Source organism: Melanotaenia boesemani, chromosome 16 (genome assembly GCF_017639745.1).
Source record: "Melanotaenia boesemani isolate fMelBoe1 chromosome 16, fMelBoe1.pri, whole genome shotgun sequence".
Lineage (NCBI taxonomy): Eukaryota > Metazoa > Chordata > Actinopteri > Atheriniformes > Melanotaeniidae > Melanotaenia > Melanotaenia boesemani.
The window spans coordinates 9,680,969-9,700,801 of NC_055697.1; the positions used below are offsets into that span (position 1 = coordinate 9,680,969).

Genomic DNA, 19,833 nt, shown 5'->3' on the forward strand with positions numbered 1-19,833 from the left:
TATGTTTCTTCTAATCATAATGTCACTTAAAACCAAAATCAGAATGCTATGCTCAATAGCTTTGACTTGTAATAGCGATAGCGCTGCACTCCGGTTTGTCCCTGTACCCAAAACAAACCGACCACGCGATTCTACTAGTGACGTTAGTTTCCCGCCCTCGCTTCTGCAATCCAGTGTGAGGGAGAAAGTCATCAAAATAGTGGTTTTACACAGTTTTTACTTTAATACACTTGACGATCTACTGACTTTTGCCACGGGTTAACGATGCCTTCCACACACGACTGGATTAATGATCCTCTGGGGGTTGTTGAAGGGATGTTTGGTAAGAAACACCGGAACTGCGTTCTGTGACCGTTAACGCGTGAAACAAGCTAGTTAGCCGGGCTATGTATCGTGCCAACCGTTCAGTTCACGTGTAGCTGTGATTTTTAACACTTGATAAATTGCTTGTTCTTGTGTCAGTCGTGGTTCACGACAGTCTGTACTCACTCCAGTTTTAGATACGTGAAGATGCTGAGTATCTGCAATTTGACGGTCAAGCCAGAACTGTTGGAGTGAAGTTGGTCAAACTCACCAAGAAAATTATTTCTCTTTATTATTTTGTTTTTGAACACAAAGGACCATTTTATATTATTATTATTATTATTATTATTATTATTTGTTATCTTAACTATAAAAGCATTTACCAGTATCATTGTAGTACTTTGTCATACCAGGTAGAAGTTAATGTTATAAGTAAATGTTAGTTATTTACCCTGTGACTAGATATATCTGCAGGAGGTAATTGACGTTTTAAAACGAACAACTTGGAAAGTAATGTCTTTTCTGATCGTTTTTTTTACATTCTAGAGGTGTGTATACATACACACACATATATATGTATATATATATATATATATATTTGTGTGTGTGTGTGTGTGTGTGTATATATACACCCCCCACCCCCCCGTCAATGCAATGCAAAGCTATTTAAATAAATTTCTACTGCAGCCAAGTTCTGTATAAAAACAATAAATCCATGTTGCTTCCTGATTAAATTAAAATATTATGTCTTCTTGATATTATAGCTGCTTCCCAGAATAATCCGAACTCTGAATGGGAGGTGAAAGCGGTTACATTTTTTAAGGACCAGCTGAAAGAGAAGGATGCTCAGAGCATGGTAATCCAGCTTCTTTTAGCTTAAAGTACCTGGAAACATTTGTGACACCATCTGTTTCAACACATTTGCTTGTTGGTAATGGTCACCTTATTTGGATGCAGGTTCCCTCTCTGAACGATGTCCCTCTGCATTACCTGAAGCCCAACAGCCTGGTGAAGTTTCGCTGTTTAATCCAAGACATGTTTGATCCAGAGTTCTTCATGGGAGTTTATGAGATGATTGATCCTTCCACAAAGGCAAAAGTGTGCACTTCCTTGTCCTCTCCTGTGCAGTTATTTGCATATGCACAACCCTGTCATGTGTCTGCTGCTTGTTCTTTTGCATATGAGAATGTGTTAGATGTTAATGTCTTATTGTGCTGTCTGACACCTCCCAGATGCTGCGTTGTGGGAAATACAAAGACGTGACAGAATGTGGGGTGCGTATATTATCTGTCCATGTTTTTTTGTGCATATGCCTTAATATTTGAACATAGCCAACTTTTTTTTTCTCCAGGTGGATTTTAACTCCAGAAACACAGTGACTGCAGAGAGACAGACATTCTACTGTGTGCCAATCCCAGGGGAGAATCAATGGGTCAAGGAGATATCCTAATTTCATAGCTTAAATGTAACTGGTGCTTAAATATAAGGCATAGAAATGTTAATTTTTGTTATCTGATATTTAAAAAGTTGTATCTTCCTTAATTCCACTGCACGGGTATGCCAGTGTTAACCAAGCAAGAGTTGTCCCTTCTACCTCGTATGTGCCGAGCAGACAGAAGCGAAGCTATGAGGATGATGATGACATGGACACTCAGCCACAGAAACAGAGGGAACCACATGCTGGTCTGAGCTGGTCTTTATATAAAAATGTCTTACACAAAGAATTTTTGGCTACAATTCCTTGATTTTTTTTTTTGCCTTGTGTCTTGCCACAGGTCCTCAGAGTCCAACAGAACAGCACAGCAGCGGCGACTGTAAGCGGCAGGAGACAGAAGCCCCTTCCAGTCAGGTGACATCTGCTTCCCACCTGGATCTCAACTTCCCCCTGCCAGGAGAGAAGGGCCCCTCCTGCTTAGTTAAGGTACGTTCTCCCTCAAACTGTTCATGATTTATCTGACATCCTGTGTTAAACAGTTCATATCATCAAGCTTTCCAAGTGTGGAGCAGGTGCAACAAGGTGTGTGTGTTGGCAGGTGTATGAGAACTGGGAGAGCTTTAAGCTCAACGACATGCTAGAGGTCTATGGGATCCTCTCGGTTAGTCCTGCTCTCAGTGCTCTGGCAGATGAGAAGTAAGTAAGAGAAGTAAGATCCATGTCACGCTGCCTGCTTGTTACTCATCTGTTTTTCCTAACAGAGATGCCTCTTCATCCCTCCTGGATCCTACGGAGTGCATGGAGACTGCAGAGGAGCAGAGGGTGCACAGCCCGCCAGCCTCGCTCGTCCCTCGCCTCCACATGCTTTACGCCAAGCCGCTGCCACACAACAACCCCCTGCTGCCCTGCGCAACCTTAGATGACAACAATACCTGTAAGGAGACACAGTAGAGTAAGAATACTCCACGTTTCAATGTGAATGTATATGTGAGACTTCAAAAAGGCAGAAATTTAGGACACAGAATATCACTGCAGGTTTCATAGATGTAGAGCACAGATTTGGTAGTCACCTGGCCTGGGATGGAATCAGCCATTTTTTTCTTTTATTTTAAGCTTGTCAGGCCACAAACGGTCTCATATTTTATCCTCTGCCTGCCACATTAACACGCTAGCTGCAGTGTGGTTCAGGCATGTACACGGTGATGCATATTTAGGGCCCTATGATTTTCCATGATGTAGAAAACACTGATGTGTAAACATGGAATATCGTGGAATTTGCGCTTATGAGGGTGTGATCTGTTATTCCCACCAATTTATAAACTTTTCACCGTACCTGAGCCAAATAAACAAGAAATCTAGATGAGAGTTAAATGTATTTTACTGCTGCAGCTGCCCGTCTGTGTGACATCGCCTGACATGGCTAAAGAATCCCGCAGGTGTTTAGCAGTGGCTAAGACACTGGCAGACACATTGAAGTTTTCCAAAAAAGATTAATAAGTTCAATGCTACATGGCTCTAGAAAAATGAAAAAGCTGCATCCGTTTCTGGTGAGGCTGAGAGCGTACTGCCAGAAAATGAGAGCAACCTCCATTAAACTCACCCAGAATGCATCTAGAGGCCGCCCTGAAGAAGATTCATGGAAAAAAATATAAATTTTTGTCAACTGAACTACTGATAACAGAGACTAGTTGAGCAGCCGGCTCATATACAGAGGCTACAGCTGGCCACGGACCCTTTGTTGACCCCATTTCCTGTCAAGCAACTGTCCAATACAGGCCTCTAGAATACTAATATCTTAAATAGAAAATAAAGAGGATATTTTCCATTTGAACTATTTAGATTTTATACACTCGCCACATGATTAGACACATTCCCCTGGAAAAAAGGAGGTCACATAAAAGAACATAATTCAGGAATAAAAGGTTTTATAAGGGTTATAGGCCTACATGTTTCAGCCTGCCTGCTGACAAGTGAAATTTGGAGTTTGTTTAGAAGTTTTTGCTCATTTTCTCATGTTATAAATGTTTAAAAGACCATTAGATCAGCCTTTCTCCCCAGTGTATGAAATGCCCTCTACTGGTTTAAACTGTTCAAATCAATAGTTCATCAATAGAGCTTTATTAAGACTAATTACACCTCCAGAAATAGATCCAAACTAATTTTCATCCATTCTTTTCACCATCAGAGCAAGACAAGTAACATCAATCTCTTTGTGCAACCAGCAGTGTCAAAGCCAATCATGTTTTTGGGGGATTTTATTTGTACAAAAAAGCTTGTCTGTAACCTAGTAGAGTTTTTATAATTTATGATTATTGATTTTGTGCAGACAGTTGAAATTTCTTTCTTTTTTTTAAGTTTGTTTGCTGCTAATTATTCTTTTATTTAAAATAACTGGAATCAGAAGTGGCTGTCCAAAGTTACAGTCCATGCATATCAGATAGGTGTTGTTGGTGAAGGCCAAGTTCACATGAGATTTTAATTTAGCCGTTTCCAACATGCATGTGTTCAGTCAGTGTACACTTGCACCTCTGATGTTAAGATAAAATGATGACTAGACAGTTGAGGCTAAAAAAAAGAGACTTTAAGAGTCATTTCAGCTCTTAAACATCTTAGACATCTTTGAACTGTAAGGTGAATTCATCCCATGAGAGTATGAGTAAATATTAAGATGATCTGTCAGACTATCTAACTAAAGACTAAAACTCCTTTTTACTTATTGATTACTGTAAGTGATGCCTATGCAAAACCTCTGATACACAATCCTTCATGCATCCTCAGTGCTCTGTACTTTGCACCACTAAGTGCAACGAGTGCAAGTGTTACCTAAAATTCACTTAACTCGGCCTTTGCTGTGCCAGTAATTCAATCATTGACTTTAGTTGTTATTCCTTTGCTCTACGTGGTGATTCCTGTCACTCTGATTTAAACCAGAAAGCAACATAAACCTTATTCACAGCCACTTTAAATGTGTCGCCCTTCAGCTGTGTGGGAGAGCAGAGAGAAAAAAAGGTTACTTGTAAAGCTTTTAAAGAGTGGACATTCCTGTAGTTACCATAGAGACTGAATTTAACTCTTTGTCCTCTCCTCAGTTTTATCGTCGACTCTGGGTGAGATGGCCTCTGTCAGGACGGAGCTGCTCTCATACTTCACTCATGTCCTTCTGGGCGACGCTCTCGCTGCTGAGTACCTTATTCTGCATCTCATCGCCAACGTGTATGTAACATTTAAGCAACATTTTAATCTTCTTGTTTTTATCTTGTTTTCATTTCAGCGTTGTTTCTGTTGCAGGTACAGCAGACGAGACGTCCTCCCTCTGGGCAAGTTTACCTTAAATCTGAGCGGCTGTCCTGTTGCCACCTCGTACACCGAGCGCCTCTATCAGATCATCCAGCAGCTTGTGCCGTCTGTGAGTTTTCAGTCAAATAACTACCAGTTCTTGCTGTATTCATTTATTTAAATTATTTTATTTTTTTTATCTTTCTTGCAGTCGCACTACCTGGGCATGAGCCTGCAGAACATGAACCAGATGTGTTTGGTACCTAAGAAGGACTACATGGCAAACAGGCTAGTGAGCGGAGCCCTGCAGCTGGCCAAAAATACTTCCCTCTTCCTGGATGAAACCCAACTGGAGCAGGGACAGCTGGACACGACTGGTGAGGCTTGTAGAAACCACAAGGGGACGACACTGAGAGGACAGACTGCAATTTATACCTCCTCTGCTGTCGACTGACACCGTAGGCACTAACCAGTTTGGATCTTTGTCTGTGCTTGTGGTTTGTGCTATAGGTGTGCGTAACGTTGCGGCCCTTGGGAACCTGATCTCATGGCAGAAGGTTGATTATGACTTTAACTACCATCAGATGGAATTCCCCTGCAATATTAACGTGCTCATCGCGTCAGAGGGCCGCTCGCTGCTGCCGGTGAGGACAAAGACGGATAAGACTGACCGCTGCTGAGTGTAAACTCTACCCCACCCAATACTGATCCCTCCCAACGCCCCCGCCAACATAGCCAGGGAAGGCTTAGGTTTCCTCCTGTCCCTTATGAGATAGACCCCATGTGAGCCGCTGGAGGTTGTTTCCAGCCGGCGTCACAATGTCACCTCAGCTGCCATTGGTCGGCTGCAGCAACGCAGTCAGCAAGCCGCTTTAGCCCGGGTCTTGCTTTGTTACGACCAGCCTGAGGAATGTGCTGTGTTCTATTCCTGTATGTTGGTCTAATGAGTTGCCATGGTGGCAGCTGGGTGCCACAGGAACAATCCTGGGAGAGGCATCAGGCTCGGAAATCTATTAGTCCTGGAGTGAAGGGCAGCGAGGTGTAAACAACTCCAACCGTTGATTAAAAGTCAGAAGTACAGGGCTGTGTTTACACAGAGCTGCTGTTGGCTGGTGAGCAGCTGAGGTTCAGCCTGATCAGATGCTTCACTGTCAGCTTAGCAAGGCTTTCAGGAAGTTTGGAGAATATGTCAAAATTAGGTGTGTGCACAACAGACAGAGCCTACTTTTGCATAGCAGCATTTTTTTTCTTTTATTTTTGCTAGACACCTCTTTTTAGAAAGGTATTTCATGACATAGTTTCAGTGTTTTTTTTTTTCCTCTTTACCTCTACAGTCTGACTGTCAGATACACCTACAGCCACAAGTCGCTCCATCCCACATGGAGGAGTATCTGAGCAGCATACATATACATCCGCATGCCTCATCACAGCTGAACAAGTTCAGAATCTACCTGACTGTGGCTCGGCTGCTCGACTACAGTATCTCTGATGAAGTGACTAAGGTGACACACAGATCTAGAAACTTCATCTACTTTGTGTGTCTGCAATATTATTAATTTGGATCTAATTTTACTTTCTCTTCATATCTTCAGTCTGTTGAAGATGATTTTGTAGATATGAGGAAGGATGACCCTCAGAGTATATCTGCCGAGGACCTCCACAGGATGCTTGTTGTGGCGAGGTGGGATTTAAGTTTATATCAGCTTTTATTTCCCTTTTATCAGCCCAAAGATCAAAGAAAATGTCATATTTGACAGTTAGTTTGTAGATGTCTAGGCAAGGATAGTTAAATCAGTTTTAAGTGGCATGTTTCTGACTGTCTGCAGGCTGCTGTCTCTGAGCCTGGGACAGACCTCTCTGTCCAGAGACAGCTGGCTTCGAGCCAAACACATCGAGACGCTGAGGAGGAGCCGGATGGAGCAGCACAGGAGTGTCAATGGCAACGAGCCCTGATCGTAGAAGCCAGTGAGGTGGCTTCAGCTTTTCTTTTTGATACCTTTAAAAAGTTTGTAATAAAGAGGTTTTTCATGTGCCATTTAGTTCAGGTGTTCAACTTTGTTTAAAAAGATAAATAAAAACTAAGGTTTAGATACATTTTCTATTTTATAACCTTAAAGTATAAATTGGTCGTTGTTTTGCCTTGAATTTGCTGCCCGCTGTGCAGTCCATGCTAACAGTATAAATACTGTTGCAAACCAAAGTTCCTGTTTACAAAAAAATTGTATAACTTCAAAAATATGTAAATATAAAATGGTGCATCTTTTTTTCTTTTTGCTTGTTGCCACTGTGCACTGTGATATGCTGGCATCGAAAGTACTGAATAAACCTAGTGCCGCTCTAATGGCCTTAGGCAAGTGTTAAATTCACTTCATTAAGTAACACTCCCAAAGAAGATAATAAATAGGGTACTTTAATATACAATACAATCTCAATACACTGTGAAAAACAATAACAACAGTCAGTTGGTAAAAGAGGAGAGATTTGACTGTCAGTGCTAGTTGAATGTGCTTTAACAGTGCAAATCAAATGCTTAAAGATCTCTATGCACAAGATGTCATGATTTGGGGCCCTGATGAAAGAGGACAACAACCACAACAAATGAAGAGGTGGATGCAAATGCACTTGGTGTGAAAATGAATGGATAGAGACAAAAAGAAAATCTCACCCAGCAAATATAAGCTCCAATAACTGCCAGCTTTTGCATAAAAAAAACATCTCATCATAATTTATTAGGAATGTTGAAGATTACTGCTCATTTTTAGCTTAACACAGCCACTTTAGTACTCAATAAGTGTATGTTCTGCTTGAGAACTGCTCCAGTGTTTGCAAACCTGAATGAAGTTTAAAAACACCTTTTACCCTCAACATTTAAACTTTGCATTACAGCTATTACCTTAAAGCTTTGGCAGCACCACATACTATCAGCAGCACCCACAAAGCAGCCAAGACTACAGTCTTATGAAACACAACCATGACCTGATAAATAAACAACACACATTTTACCTGCTGGCGACCAAGCTGAGTGGAGAATACAAAAAAAGAAACATGCACAGTTTTATCTTGGGATATTTCAGCTTATAACAAACCAGTTTATCTATCAAACACCACTATATACAATGGAATGAGGTGGTCACTGTTTAATATAACGTCCTTTAACAACATCCTATGAAGGATTTTCAACAGCAACTGTAAAACTGAATGGAGGACTGAGGCAAACCTCACTCAGTGAGGTTATCTTTAAAAAAAAGTGCAAGATTTACACCTTCATAGCATCTAAATACTACTAGGGTTTCATAATAGAGCAGGAGTGCTCTAACAGACAAACTTAAACATACAGTACACACAAGTAGCATATTGTCTATGTCTAAATCCTGCTCATTTCTACAAATAATCCATGTGCTGGTTTATATGAAATACCCCAAGACAAAGTTTGATGACACAGTAACCCTGAACGTATTTTATACAGTACACCAAATGTAACATGTAAGAATGGACTTAAAAAGGTAGATTTTGCCATAAATACCTGATATACATAATCTCACTTTAATTCCTTATTAAGGCAAATATGCTTTAAGTTTGGGGAGTGCATAAAGCGTCAGTGTTTCGAATAAATGGGTGGGTGCAACTGCATATATACTTAGTATATGCTACACTCCGGTCCTAGTCAAACATGCAGTGTCAATGTACAATGCTGGCCAAGGATTCAATTAAAACAAACTCTTGTATAGGAAACAACTCCAGCCTCTGGCTGAAATAGTACAGGGCTTTCTTTTCCAAAATATAATGTTCATACCTCTTAAAACAAGCTACCACCCAAACATTAATGCAAAAAGCTTGAGGAAAAGCTCTGCTCAGGAACAAATAAACAATACTCACTGTACATATTGACACCCAGGATACTCTAAAGTCTTATGTAGTCATTATTTCTAAAACGGTATATTGTCTTAAGTTACACTTCACAACACTGATATGACAGTATAACTACGTACAGTACGTCATCTGGCTATCTTGTGACTGCTAGGAAAAGGGTAATATTCCACATAGAACTGTCCTTTGGAATTCACAAATGGATATTTGGTTAATTTGTACAACAAACTAAAGGTTATTTAAGAGGTCTACATCACAGGTGACCTGCATATACAGGATGATGTACAGCACATCAAGTCGAGTTGATCTTTCTACATGGTTAGCTAATACTAACCAGTTGTTACCATTAATCACAGATTCAAGTGCTGAGTTATGGAACTTCTGACTAGAAACAGTGACACATTTACATAGACAATATTACTCTACATACCCCCTCTGGAAGTACTTATAAGGTGTTTTTAAAAAAAAACTTAATTATTCATGACAAGTTTAGGAGAACTGTACCCATGATTTAATCTGCTTCAACGGCTAGTATTTCTGGAGCGATTTAGGAGTTGAATGACTGAAGATTCCCAGTCAACTAAAAAAAATTAACCACATGCTACTTCTACACTCTAAGGTAACACGCACTGGTACTCTGACACATTTAAATCAGAAAAGACATGATGTCAACATTATTGCAATTTCCACAGGGAGGCACAACTGATTATTAAATCAAAAAGAGAGAACGTGTGAAAACATATCCATCAGTGTGCAAGATTGCGTGGCAAAAGAAAAAAAAAAAATCAGTGCTTTAAAAACACACACAAAAAAGGGGCGAATAAATAATCATGTGCACGTAAACATAATTACCACCATGTTGGACTTGGAGAATATATTTGTTAATTCTGTACAAGAGTGGGAAAATTTAACTAAAGGGGAAATCTAAGAGCACGTTTCATGGCCGAATAGTGATGCTCTGTGCAAGCTCTAGCTGCTGCTACCTTAAAGGAAGTTACTTGATGACTTACAACTACAAAACCTGCTACAATGAAAGCACTAGATCTGAATGATCCTGGTCTGGCACTGTGTAAACATTGCCTTCAATTCGTTCTCTTGGGCCTCGTTGACAGCATCTGGTTCTGGGCTCTTCTGAACCTTTGCAACAGCGTAGTTGATGCCTTGGGTCAGGCCAGCCTGGGTGAGGCTGGCCACCTGGACCATTGAACTCTTGATCTTGGCAAAAGGAGACACGACTCGGCTGCCATTGCTGTCAGCAGGTGAAGGCCCGAGACTGCCCTCCATCAGTGAAGACAGACTCCTCTGAGAGTCTCCTGATACTGCAGAGCTGGGCTTCTGGACAGAAAGGAGGTTTGAAGCAGAGGTAGCGGTTTGGACATCTAGCTGGGATGGCCTGGGGAGCTGGGGCTCCTCAAGCTGATTCTGCAGCTCTGAGCATGGCTGCTTGTCTGAGTCTGCTGGGTTCTTATTCTGCACAGGCACTACAGGGTTAAATGGAGGTACAGCACCTGGGGGCCGCTCGCCAAACACCTCAACAGGTTTGGTCTGTGCATCTTGGACAAACTGGTGGCAGTAGGCATCAATGGGAGTACCAAAATCTATAAGAATGGCTTCTTCAGCCACTGAGGCAGCCCCTGGTGACTTATCATCACTTATTTGAGAGGAACTTTCTTGGTTTCCATCACAACCAGTGACCCGAACAACAGTGGGGATATTTAGCTCCACACTACCGATGGACTGAGAGCGACTGCCAAGGCGCGAGTTTGATGCTACGATGCCACAGCTAGGCAGCACATAGTCCACTTTCTCTAGAGAACCAGAGCCTGGATGTTCAGGGTCTGAGTTGTAGGAGTCTGAGTCCGAGGAGTGATCATAATGTCCACCAACGATGTCCTTTAGGGCTCCTGTGCCAGGATTGTTCTCCAATGTCTCCAGGCTGCTGTCTGACTTCCACAAGTTGACATGCATAGTTGGTTTGAGGAAACTTACAGTCACATCAGGCTTGGAGAAGTTTCCCAGCTTACCGAGAGGCTTAAATGGGCCAATGTTTACGTTTGTCTTGGTCTGTTTCACTTTCTGATTGAGAGAGGAGAATTTGTTTAGGAGGAAACTTTTGCCCTGTGCAAGGCCAGAGCTGCCCTGAACTTGGTCAGCAGGTTTGTTTTGGATCCCCTTTATGTCCTCATGGGGTTTACTTTGCCGCCTGGAACACACATGCAAACAACATATGTGAGCCACAGCTCCAGTCGGTGGTTACAATAGGAAATTATTATGATTCCTGAAACATTTTCACTTCATTGAAGTCATACAAGAAATAGAGATGAATGCTAATTCTAGAAATATTTATAACTGAGTGCTCACCTTTCCAGCTTCTTCTCAACAACAAGTAGGTCCAATCCTGTGGCCTGTTTAGTTATGCGAAGCATCTCAGCTATGCATTGCAATGTATCTGAAATATGTCGCAATGTTAGGCAAGTATCTGCAGGATTTTTAATTAAAAAATTCTTTTTTTGTTGTTTTTTTGTAAATGAATAATTACAGCCTACCTTTCCCATCATCCTCTGGATTTCGTGTTGCTGCTCTCAGCGTGTGGAAGTATCCACTTGTTTCTTCATGCCTGTAGTGCAAACGCATACAGCAGAACTTTGGCTTTCCAAACAGGGTAGGCTCTGGACCTGTCAAAGATTACACAACTTTTAACATCCTTTTTTTCCTTTATTTCCTTTTTTTTTTGCATGTATCATAAGGACTTATAATGCTGTTTAGGGTTTCCTGAGAAACTAAGCACATTTTTGGGAAGTGCTGAATGAGTGTAAAAGCACTTCTCCTTTAGGTACAACTTACCAATTTCAATCTTTTCCAAACCCTCTAAATTGAGACGTTGGTATTGGTTGACTTTATCTGCCTCCTCATCATAGCTAGAAAGAAACACAAACATAAGTGAATAAAATAGGTATAAAATACTAAAACACATTTGTGAAATTCTGACTTACTAAGCAATGTAGTAGGCTTTGTCAGAGAGGAGCAGCAGCACATCCACATCTTTGTTGGTTGCATCAATGAGGCTGATGGGAAATAAAAGAGTCTAAAGGTAAGGGCACTGGGAAAAAATTATTACATCATAGGCAGTGCAGCTTGCCACTAACCTCATGTCACAATTGATAAGGGCCCAACCTCCGTGAAACCTCTCATCATCTGGCAGCAGCAGCTGCATGTAGGTCTGTAACAGGAGGCTGACCTGCTCCTGGGCTCCTCTTTGGCTCTCCTTCTCTTTTTCTTCATGCTCCTTTTCTTTGCTGAAGATGGAGTAGAGGTCCTCCGTCACTGGATGCCCCATCATGAGATCTGCAGGGGTGATGAGATTTTTTAAAACCGTCAAACAAGGGCAGATTTTTGGTAGTGATGCTGCATAAAGCCTCATATAAAGCTTTAAAATCAATCTTTTCATACCAATTACTGCTTGTCTGTATGCATCTCTGAAACGGTTCAGGTAATAGCGATTGGCAGAGTTCACTCCATCCTTCATCACACCAGCCAGTTTTCTCTCGCCTGTCCGGGTGAAGTCTCCCTAAAACAGAATAAAATCTATTTATATTATTGGCTTGTACAAACTGGTAGTCATATTTCTCTTCAACAGGCAAATGTAGCTTTAATATTACCTCTATTTAAGCTCTATTTAGGCAAAACCTTTTCCTTTGTTTATACTAATTATACTCTTCTGTGTACTCTACATAACCTAACAGATGCTGTCTGCAGTTTGGAGCTGAACAGGTGTTGTAAGGTAGCATTATAGTGTGAAAACTGAGTGGCATGAATCAGATCCACTAAACATTGAGTAAAATCATATTTGCACTAAAGACCTGGAAAGTTGACAGGAGCTACAGATTCAGTACTTGTAGCAAAAATATTACGCCTCCATAGCTGCAACTATTCAAAACCATGGCTGAGTTATGTTACCTTGAGTGCTGCCGTGCCGGCGTACTGTCTGCTGATGGTGTCGCCATTGTTGGCCCACATGACTTGATAAATCCTGTAGCACTTGAGAGGAAGAGGCTGCTCTGGAGGCATCACACCCAGTTTCTTCAGCTACAGGAAGAAGAGTAGATCTTTTAAATACCATTTTAACTTGAAAAAAAACTTTGAACACTAACGTTATGCAACAGTAACAAAAATCAATCATATTATAACTAATATGACTTTATAGATTAATTTGTTGTGTACGCTAAACACAGCAAATCATTGTGCTCCTTAAAGAATAGAGTTGAAATTTGCAGGCACAAAAGCATGAGCAGTTTGGTTTATTGAGAGCAATGTGAGCTTAATAAAAAAAAAATGTGACTGTCGAAAAGGTCACTGTAGCATTTAACAGTAAACTACATTAAAAGGGAACATCTGTGAGGAATAATGGACAAATGTGCATAATAGACGCATAAGAGATCTCACCTGCTGTTCCATTACCACCCGAGCAATAGCAGCTTGCACCACATTGGTCCTGTCCAGACAGTCCATACAGTTGACTCTGAAGATTCCCTCCTGCTGGCAGATGACTCCTGCTTGGTCCACCCTGACAATGAGATGCATTGAGAACATTCATGGAAATAAGATCCTTTATCCCAACAGTAATGATAATACTGAACACACACACACACTAGGAGCCACTGGGGTTTTATTGCTGTTTTCTAACCAAACATTGTATGTCTTAGTGCTTCTCTTCTGCTTCTTAGTGTCTCTAGTCATTACACCTCTAAAGCAATTACAAATAGAAATGTAGGCATGATACTTACCAGGTCCACTTCATGTCTGTGATGATATCAGAAATTGCATCTGTCAGTATTTGCACGTTCTCAAACTTCATACCACGGCTGAGAAGCAGAATAAAAAATGCATAAAGAGGAAGTAAATATACTGTTGTATAAATGTACAGTCATGTTTGCTGAGGACAGCGTGCCTCTTACCAATGCTCGTGGAAGTCAAATGAAACATATGTCAGGTTTGAGTTGTTATAAAGCAGGACTTGCTTCAGATATGCATCACCGATTAGCTTCTCCCGTCCGGCTTGATCCACTAAGTTAATGATGACCTGTGCGACACAACATTAGCTTTTAGGTGCTTTTATGTAAAAAATCTAAACCCTTCGCACAAAGAGGTGCTATATATCCAGGCTAACACTTTAAGCATAATGTAAAAATAACTCAATTAGATAAGTGCTAAAAGTTGACAGTTCACAAACTAAAACATCAGATTATTGATGCTACATGCAGCCACCATAAAATAGTATGTTTAAATAAACACGTCTACCATAAGCCTGATGCATGTAACAAATTCATACTAATCTGAGCACATACCCATATTTGCACTCTGCCAATGCAAACCCACCTGTTTTTTGTAAAGTTCAAGCTGTTTTTCAAAATGAGCTGCAAAGTAAGGCATGGTCTCTTTCTCTCCTGCAACAAACACAGATTTTCATATGACATGACCTGGAAAAAGACAACTGCTAAGCAGAATTTTACACATTTAATCTATAAAATTTCCAAATCCAAATCCAGTGTAACTAGTAATGAGAAAAACCAAACCCAAACAAGATACCTATTTTTTAACCAGTATTAAGTCACACCTCAAATGTACAACCGATCAAAAATCTGCACAAAGAAAAATCCCAAATTTCACATCAGAATAGAAAATAATTGCATGAGCCCATTATATTTAAAGAATCTAAGAAATTCCTTCTGTTATGGAAGACAATGGAAATCACCAGACCTTTCTCCAGTCGTGGACGGGGGTTGTAACGATACCCCACCTGGCTCCAGAAGACAGGCACAGAGCCTCGAGTCTGCACAAAAGACAAAGTGTGGCTGTGCACGTGGATCAGCTGTTCTGTCTCCACATAGTTAGCCACGTGACCTTCCGTGTCCACTCCTCTCCGTTTGTACCGCATCCCTTTGAAGAAGAACAATCCATCGACACTAATCTGATTATTTATAGAATTTATTTGAGAAAAGAACCATATAATCTGACCTACTAATACAACCCAGCTTGTTTATACACTGTAAACCAGATTTCAGTCCTGGACATCCCATAAATTATATTGACAGTAATTTGTAGTTCTACCAGCACGGTTGCGGCTGCGTCTGGAGATCAGGGCCACAGTGAAGCGAGGATGGATGTCATCAACACAGGTGATCTCCTTTGGTGGAGTTTCAGGGCTGCTCCGCTCCTCATCAGATGTCTCATTGTAGTTCACCACCAGTTCTTCCACTTGTACAAAACCCTGAATGATTGGTATCACCCAGAAGTCTACCTCTGGGACCTGGAATATGTAAAAGAAGGAAGAGTTAGGATAAGAAAGTACTTTGCATCAGCTCAGTAGTTGGAGAAGATAAAAGTGCACAGGTCAGCAGTTAGCTCCATATTTCAATGTACATTTTCATACTTCTCAGATAAAATCCTGCAATTATAATGAACAACTGCCACACTAAAAAAAGCATTACCGGCTAAGCTCTGAGCTGTCGATTGTAAAGAAAAACTGACGGTGTGCCTCTGTTTCAGTGTGGAAAAATCTATTACCTGAAGGTTAATAAGATCTTGGATCATATGTTTGTTCCAGAAGAAACGGTCATCCACCTTTTTATAAGATAAATGCAATCAGTCAAAATAAGGCGGTTTTGCAAGCAACTCTAACTAAAAAATTACATATTTCTCTCCTAACCTGCTTCCATAGGGGTAAGTTAGACTTATTCGAGTCTCCCTGACGCTGCACACTGTTTGTCAGGTCGTAGGTCATGCTGTAGTAGAAGGAGTCAGAGTCCATGAATATCTTGTAGAGCTCATCGAGTAGCCGCCTCTCCAGACGCTCCTTCTCTTTGTTTTCCTTGACCTGGAAGGCAGGGGAATACTGGATAGGGCAGGTGGAAAGTTTAAAAGCAGAGAAAGCCTCAAAGCCTTTTTTAAGGTATGAAAGATGGGAAAGGCAGCATTTTAAAGGTGATAGGCCCCAATACCTTTTTCTTGATGGGCACGGCCACATTAGATTTGATCTGACTCAAAGTTTTCATTAACTTTGACTCATCTGGAGACTGGGCCAGTTTCTCTGGTTTGTCGATTCCAAAGTGATGCTTCTTGCAAAGCTGAAAAGGAAATTTATGCAGCTTTACAAAAGTCAGCACTACTGTCATATTCAGAACATCACTGTTCAGTTTGATGGGAAGATGAGGGAATATGGGAAACAAAATAAGACTTTTTTTACTTACTTACTACCCTATATGGCTCTACTTTTAATAATTTAAATCTACATTGATCTGTAGGATTTCTATTTACAAAGGGTGCAAAGGTCAATCTGCAGCACAGAAACGAGGTCTAAAAGCCTATCCTCTAATAATCATCATTTATTACTCACTTGAAAATATTCTGTCTCACCATCCACGTAGCTTCCCTGAAAAACTGAAATCTTAGCAACATTCATCTTCCTTTGACATTTGGTTTTTCATCTACATAATTTTTTTCAACAAAACCAAGGAAAAAACAAATTTCTACAACTCCTAGTCCACCTCTTTCAGCTAACCTTAACAGATGAATCATGCGATGACTAATGCACAGTATACTTGGGTACATTAGCATATCATGGCTCTAACATGTACTTCTGCAATGACTGTCAAGAGGCACTCAATGGAATAATTACAGCAGAAATTCCTGGACTTGCCATGAAGTATGCATACCTCCAAGTCAAGCTCCTGAGGCTCTTCATCAGACAAGGGAATAACAGCTATCTTGGTGATCTTGTAAACTCTGTGGTTGCCTGGTAAATGGCCAACAAGTGCTTTCTGGCGGATTAATACAAGGCCAAGTGGAAGGTCTGCCAAGAGGAGAAAGAAGAAGAGTTGCGTCACTGGTGCAGAATTCCTCACATTCTGAAAGGTGTGAAGAAGGCAGCTGCACACCAGTCATTAAATACACATGTCTTAATAAGGTTGTATAAGACATCTGGTAAATAAATATTTATATAATGTTAATCTAGCTGAAATGCCAGGGCAGTATAATTGATGTAGTTGCCCTTAGTGTTTTCCTTATGATCTCTAATGGTCGACCATAAAGCCCACACAGCCAAGCAAGGGATGAAAAGCTGACCTTTTAGTTAAATCATCAGCATCACTTCACTCCTCTTCCTACATTTTTCCACACCTTTATTGACAGCTTTATATGTGTATAAGAAACACACTAAGTCCTGGCTGACTTTGTGATTCAAGGTTCCAGTAGACAGACAGAAAATAAGCTGTCTGCTCACTGCAAAAATCAAAAACTGAGGGTAAAATGCTCAAATGTTTTTCCATCATCCACCTACCTGTGTGAAGCTGTATTTTTCCAATGACACCTTCCACCAAACCCAAACAAACTGGATTCCATGCCAACAACAGGTCTGTTGCTGAAACAAATATATGGAAATGAACATCAGAAAGCTGCTAAAAGATATGATTTAAAACTGATAAACAGCCATGACTACAAAGAGTTATTTTTTTAAAGATATGAGCACAAGCACATTCTCTGTCAGCAATAGCTAAACAGTCACACCACTGTCACACTGACTCAGCCGGAGTTACACCAAACAGAAAGTAATTGAAGACAGTCATGGTTGAGCGATTTCCTGTACAAGCAGAAATGCAGTCAAATACACGTAAACCTTATAAGATGAGCGGGCATAGTCCATAAATTGCATTTGGGGAGAAGGAAGTAATCCCCAAATAAATAGACCCCACCACATCTGTGTCATGCTTGTGGGTGTGTTATTTCTCTAACATATGAGATCAAATACACAGCTTTTAAACTTACAGAAAAGCAGAAGAAAATGTAATTTATTTTTCATGTCTTTGTATGGCAGTTATGTAAAGTTGCAGTGAATAAAAATAAACCTGGAATGCTCCGCATTAGTTATGGATTAAAAATGACATTGTAGGAAATTGGAAAAATGTGACGGGTGAGGCAAAGGGTGGAGAACATGAACTGTAAGCAGCCTCAGACAATGACTCTTCCTGTTCCACATGCAGGAGAACTACATGTGTTGAGAAACTGGCTGCGAGAGCTCCACGGGGAAAGTCTGGCAGAATTAGAAACAAGAATACTACTACTTCACCCAAAGTGTGTAATATCACTGAAATACTTAACTGTCTGCTACAGAGTAGAGTGGAAATGCAATAAGGAGTGGAAACCCTTTTTCCAATTAAATAATGAAACAGCAGTGCAACTGAAAACCTGTTCAGGATGGCTGCACAGCCACACATCTTCAGCTGACACAGAGGGTAGCATGCACAGCCTTATGGTGACTTTAATGAAAGTTTTCTTTTAGTTCAGCAGTTCTTCTTAAACTGGGAATCTGTCATTCCCACATCCCTTGTATTAAATTTAAGGTGAAAGCTTGTAACAGCTATGAACTGAAGTGGCACTTCTCTCTTCTGTAACTAAACCAAACTATAGTGTCTGGTTTTACATATTACATATATTTCAATTACCCTTGAGTTGATGGTACTGAAAACTAAAAACTGTGTTATTTTCATTACCATGGTTCACTATTTGATTAAAAGAAGACCTGAGAAATCAAATCTAACCCAGTGTGTAAGATGAAACGGAAAGTAATAACTTTGAAGTCTGTTTGGGGTGTTGGCACGAAATAAAAGCTGGGGAGATGATTTCACTGCTTAGGAGTGGCGCATCTAAAAATACAAAATAAAAACAGAAAAAAACATGCATTCCTTGTAAATCGTCTTGTAACAGATTGATTACATTAAATGGTCACGTTTTTAAAGATGCGGATGAATGACAGATTTGATATCAGACAGACGAGGATTGACAAAAACCCATCTACACAATAAAGTGACAACTTCAGACAAGCGAACAAATGGATAGCATGGATTATTTTTATCTTTTTTTTTTTCTCCCCACATTAATGCCAAGTGTTGGTTTCATGTCAGTGGGAGCAGAGAAAGCTGGTATCCAGTACGTACCAGGTCTGACAGTCATGGTCCCGTCTTTTCGGCTGCACCACAGAGCATGGTCCCCGCTCTGAAGAATATATTCGTCCTTGGCCTGAAACAGCTCCATTTTGTCCTTTTTACGTTACCCAAAAACAATTACCTATCTGGCTCCGCGACCAGGTACGGCGGTTCCACGTCTCGGAAGATAACTGCAGCTAGCCTAGCCACGACTAGCTCGTTTCCCACAGGCTGGTGAGCTGCTACGTTGGCTAGCTGCCTCGCGTGCTAGCAGCAGCTGGGTGCGTATCAGATTTATTTATTCCACTTCCACGCATATTGATGCTCAAAGTCTTTATATTGGAGGACCATCCATTTTCACAGTCATTCTGGACTGAGAAAAGGGAAAGGGATTGAGAAAGTGTCCCAAGCGGGAGCCGCTGTGTGCCGTCCCAGACGTAACTGACGTTTCCTGCTCTAAACAATGACACGTGACGCGCCGTCATCTTCACCGGTGTCCAGGTACTGTACATAGAAACTATCACCGTCTCATAAATATAAATAAATAATCATTACCCTGACAGCATTGTTTTTTTTAAAACAGTAACTTGCTAAAATGTTAAGTGATTATTAGTCAGATTAAAATGCATGGGTTTTAATTTTACTGGCTTTTTAAATTGTTTCTTTAAAAAAAAGCTAAACTGTGTAGTTAGGTAGGGGTTATATGATCAAAGTAGCCACTGAATATATTAATTTGTGATAACTTTCTGGGGTAATCCCAACACAATCTTATTGTCCCCACCTACCTAGAAAAAAGGAGCCAAAAATGTTCTCACTCATGACTCAGGAGGCCCAGAGGGAAACAGGGAGCAGCTGACCTCAGAGGCATAGCTGTTAAAACTGTTAAACATAAACATAACTATGACATCTGATGACTTGATCAGGGATGTATTTTCAGTGGAAGGACAAACATGCTCAAGTATGAAATTAAAATAA

At 40.6% G+C, this 19,833-nt stretch overlaps 2 protein-coding genes across 6 annotated transcripts; one reads left to right on the forward strand and one right to left on the reverse strand.

Moving 5' to 3' along the window:
• Positions 1-123: 123 nt before the first annotated feature.
• On the forward strand, positions 124-7,359 carry LOC121655674 (minichromosome maintenance complex binding protein). 2 transcript variants are annotated; one of them, XM_042010472.1, is made up of 16 exons: positions 124-322; positions 1,068-1,159; positions 1,261-1,401; positions 1,536-1,577; positions 1,655-1,744; positions 1,857-1,986; positions 2,079-2,224; positions 2,337-2,434; positions 2,500-2,672; positions 4,828-4,951; positions 5,027-5,144; positions 5,226-5,391; positions 5,525-5,658; positions 6,349-6,516; positions 6,607-6,695; positions 6,841-7,359. In XM_042010472.1, exons 1-16 carry the CDS (start codon positions 265-267, stop codon positions 6,965-6,967), a joined length of 1,896 nt encoding a protein of 631 aa, XP_041866406.1. In that variant the 5' UTR covers positions 124-264; the 3' UTR covers positions 6,968-7,359. The 2 variants fall into 2 exon arrangements, with proteins under 2 accessions (XP_041866406.1, XP_041866407.1); XM_042010473.1 differs by lacking the exon at positions 124-322 and adding an exon at positions 390-559.
• Positions 7,360-7,408: 49 nt separating this feature from the next.
• inpp5f (inositol polyphosphate-5-phosphatase F) lies at positions 7,409-19,308 on the reverse strand. Of its 4 annotated transcripts, none has more exons than XM_042010459.1 (21): positions 18,871-19,308; positions 17,217-17,297; positions 16,594-16,730; positions 16,275-16,310; positions 15,880-16,005; positions 15,588-15,755; positions 15,446-15,502; positions 14,990-15,188; positions 14,639-14,818; positions 14,258-14,325; positions 13,837-13,961; positions 13,666-13,743; positions 13,325-13,445; positions 12,839-12,967; positions 12,332-12,449; positions 12,028-12,226; positions 11,875-11,946; positions 11,726-11,799; positions 11,428-11,556; positions 11,243-11,330; positions 7,409-11,084 (listed from the first exon to the last, which is right to left on the reverse strand). In XM_042010459.1, the coding sequence occupies exons 1-21, from the start codon at positions 18,965-18,967 to the stop codon at positions 9,920-9,922; spliced, it is 3,447 nt and encodes a 1,148-aa protein (XP_041866393.1). In that variant the 5' UTR covers positions 18,968-19,308; the 3' UTR covers positions 7,409-9,919. The 4 variants fall into 4 exon arrangements, with proteins under 4 accessions (XP_041866393.1, XP_041866392.1, XP_041866395.1 ...); XM_042010458.1 differs by having other exon boundaries at positions 15,588-15,773; XM_042010461.1 differs by lacking the exon at positions 16,275-16,310.
• Between the last annotated feature and the right edge of the window lie 525 nt (positions 19,309-19,833).

What these genes read in the sequence shown, in the direction of transcription:
- LOC121655674 (XM_042010472.1), top strand. Translation starts at nt 265, where the DNA reads ATGCCTTCCACACACGACTGGATTAATGATCCTCTGGGGGTTGTTGAA. An exon ending in ACAGAGGGAACCACATGCTG is followed by an intron (nt 1,987 to 2,078) that starts GTCTGAGCTGGT and finishes GTCTTGCCACAG; the next exon opens with GTCCTCAGAGTCCAACAGAA. An exon ending in GGGACAGCTGGACACGACTG is followed by an intron (nt 5,392 to 5,524) that starts GTGAGGCTTGTA and finishes TTTGTGCTATAG; the next exon opens with GTGTGCGTAACGTTGCGGCC.
- inpp5f (XM_042010458.1), bottom strand. Translation starts at nt 18,967, where the DNA reads ATGGAGCTGTTTCAGGCCAAGGACGAATATATTCTTCAGAGCGGGGAC. An exon ending in CCGGCACGGCAGCACTCAAG is followed by an intron (nt 12,450 to 12,838) that starts GTAACATAACTC and finishes ATTCTGTTTTAG; the next exon opens with GGAGACTTCACCCGGACAGG. An exon ending in ATACAGACAAGCAGTAATTG is followed by an intron (nt 12,227 to 12,331) that starts GTATGAAAAGAT and finishes TCACCCCTGCAG; the next exon opens with ATCTCATGATGGGGCATCCA.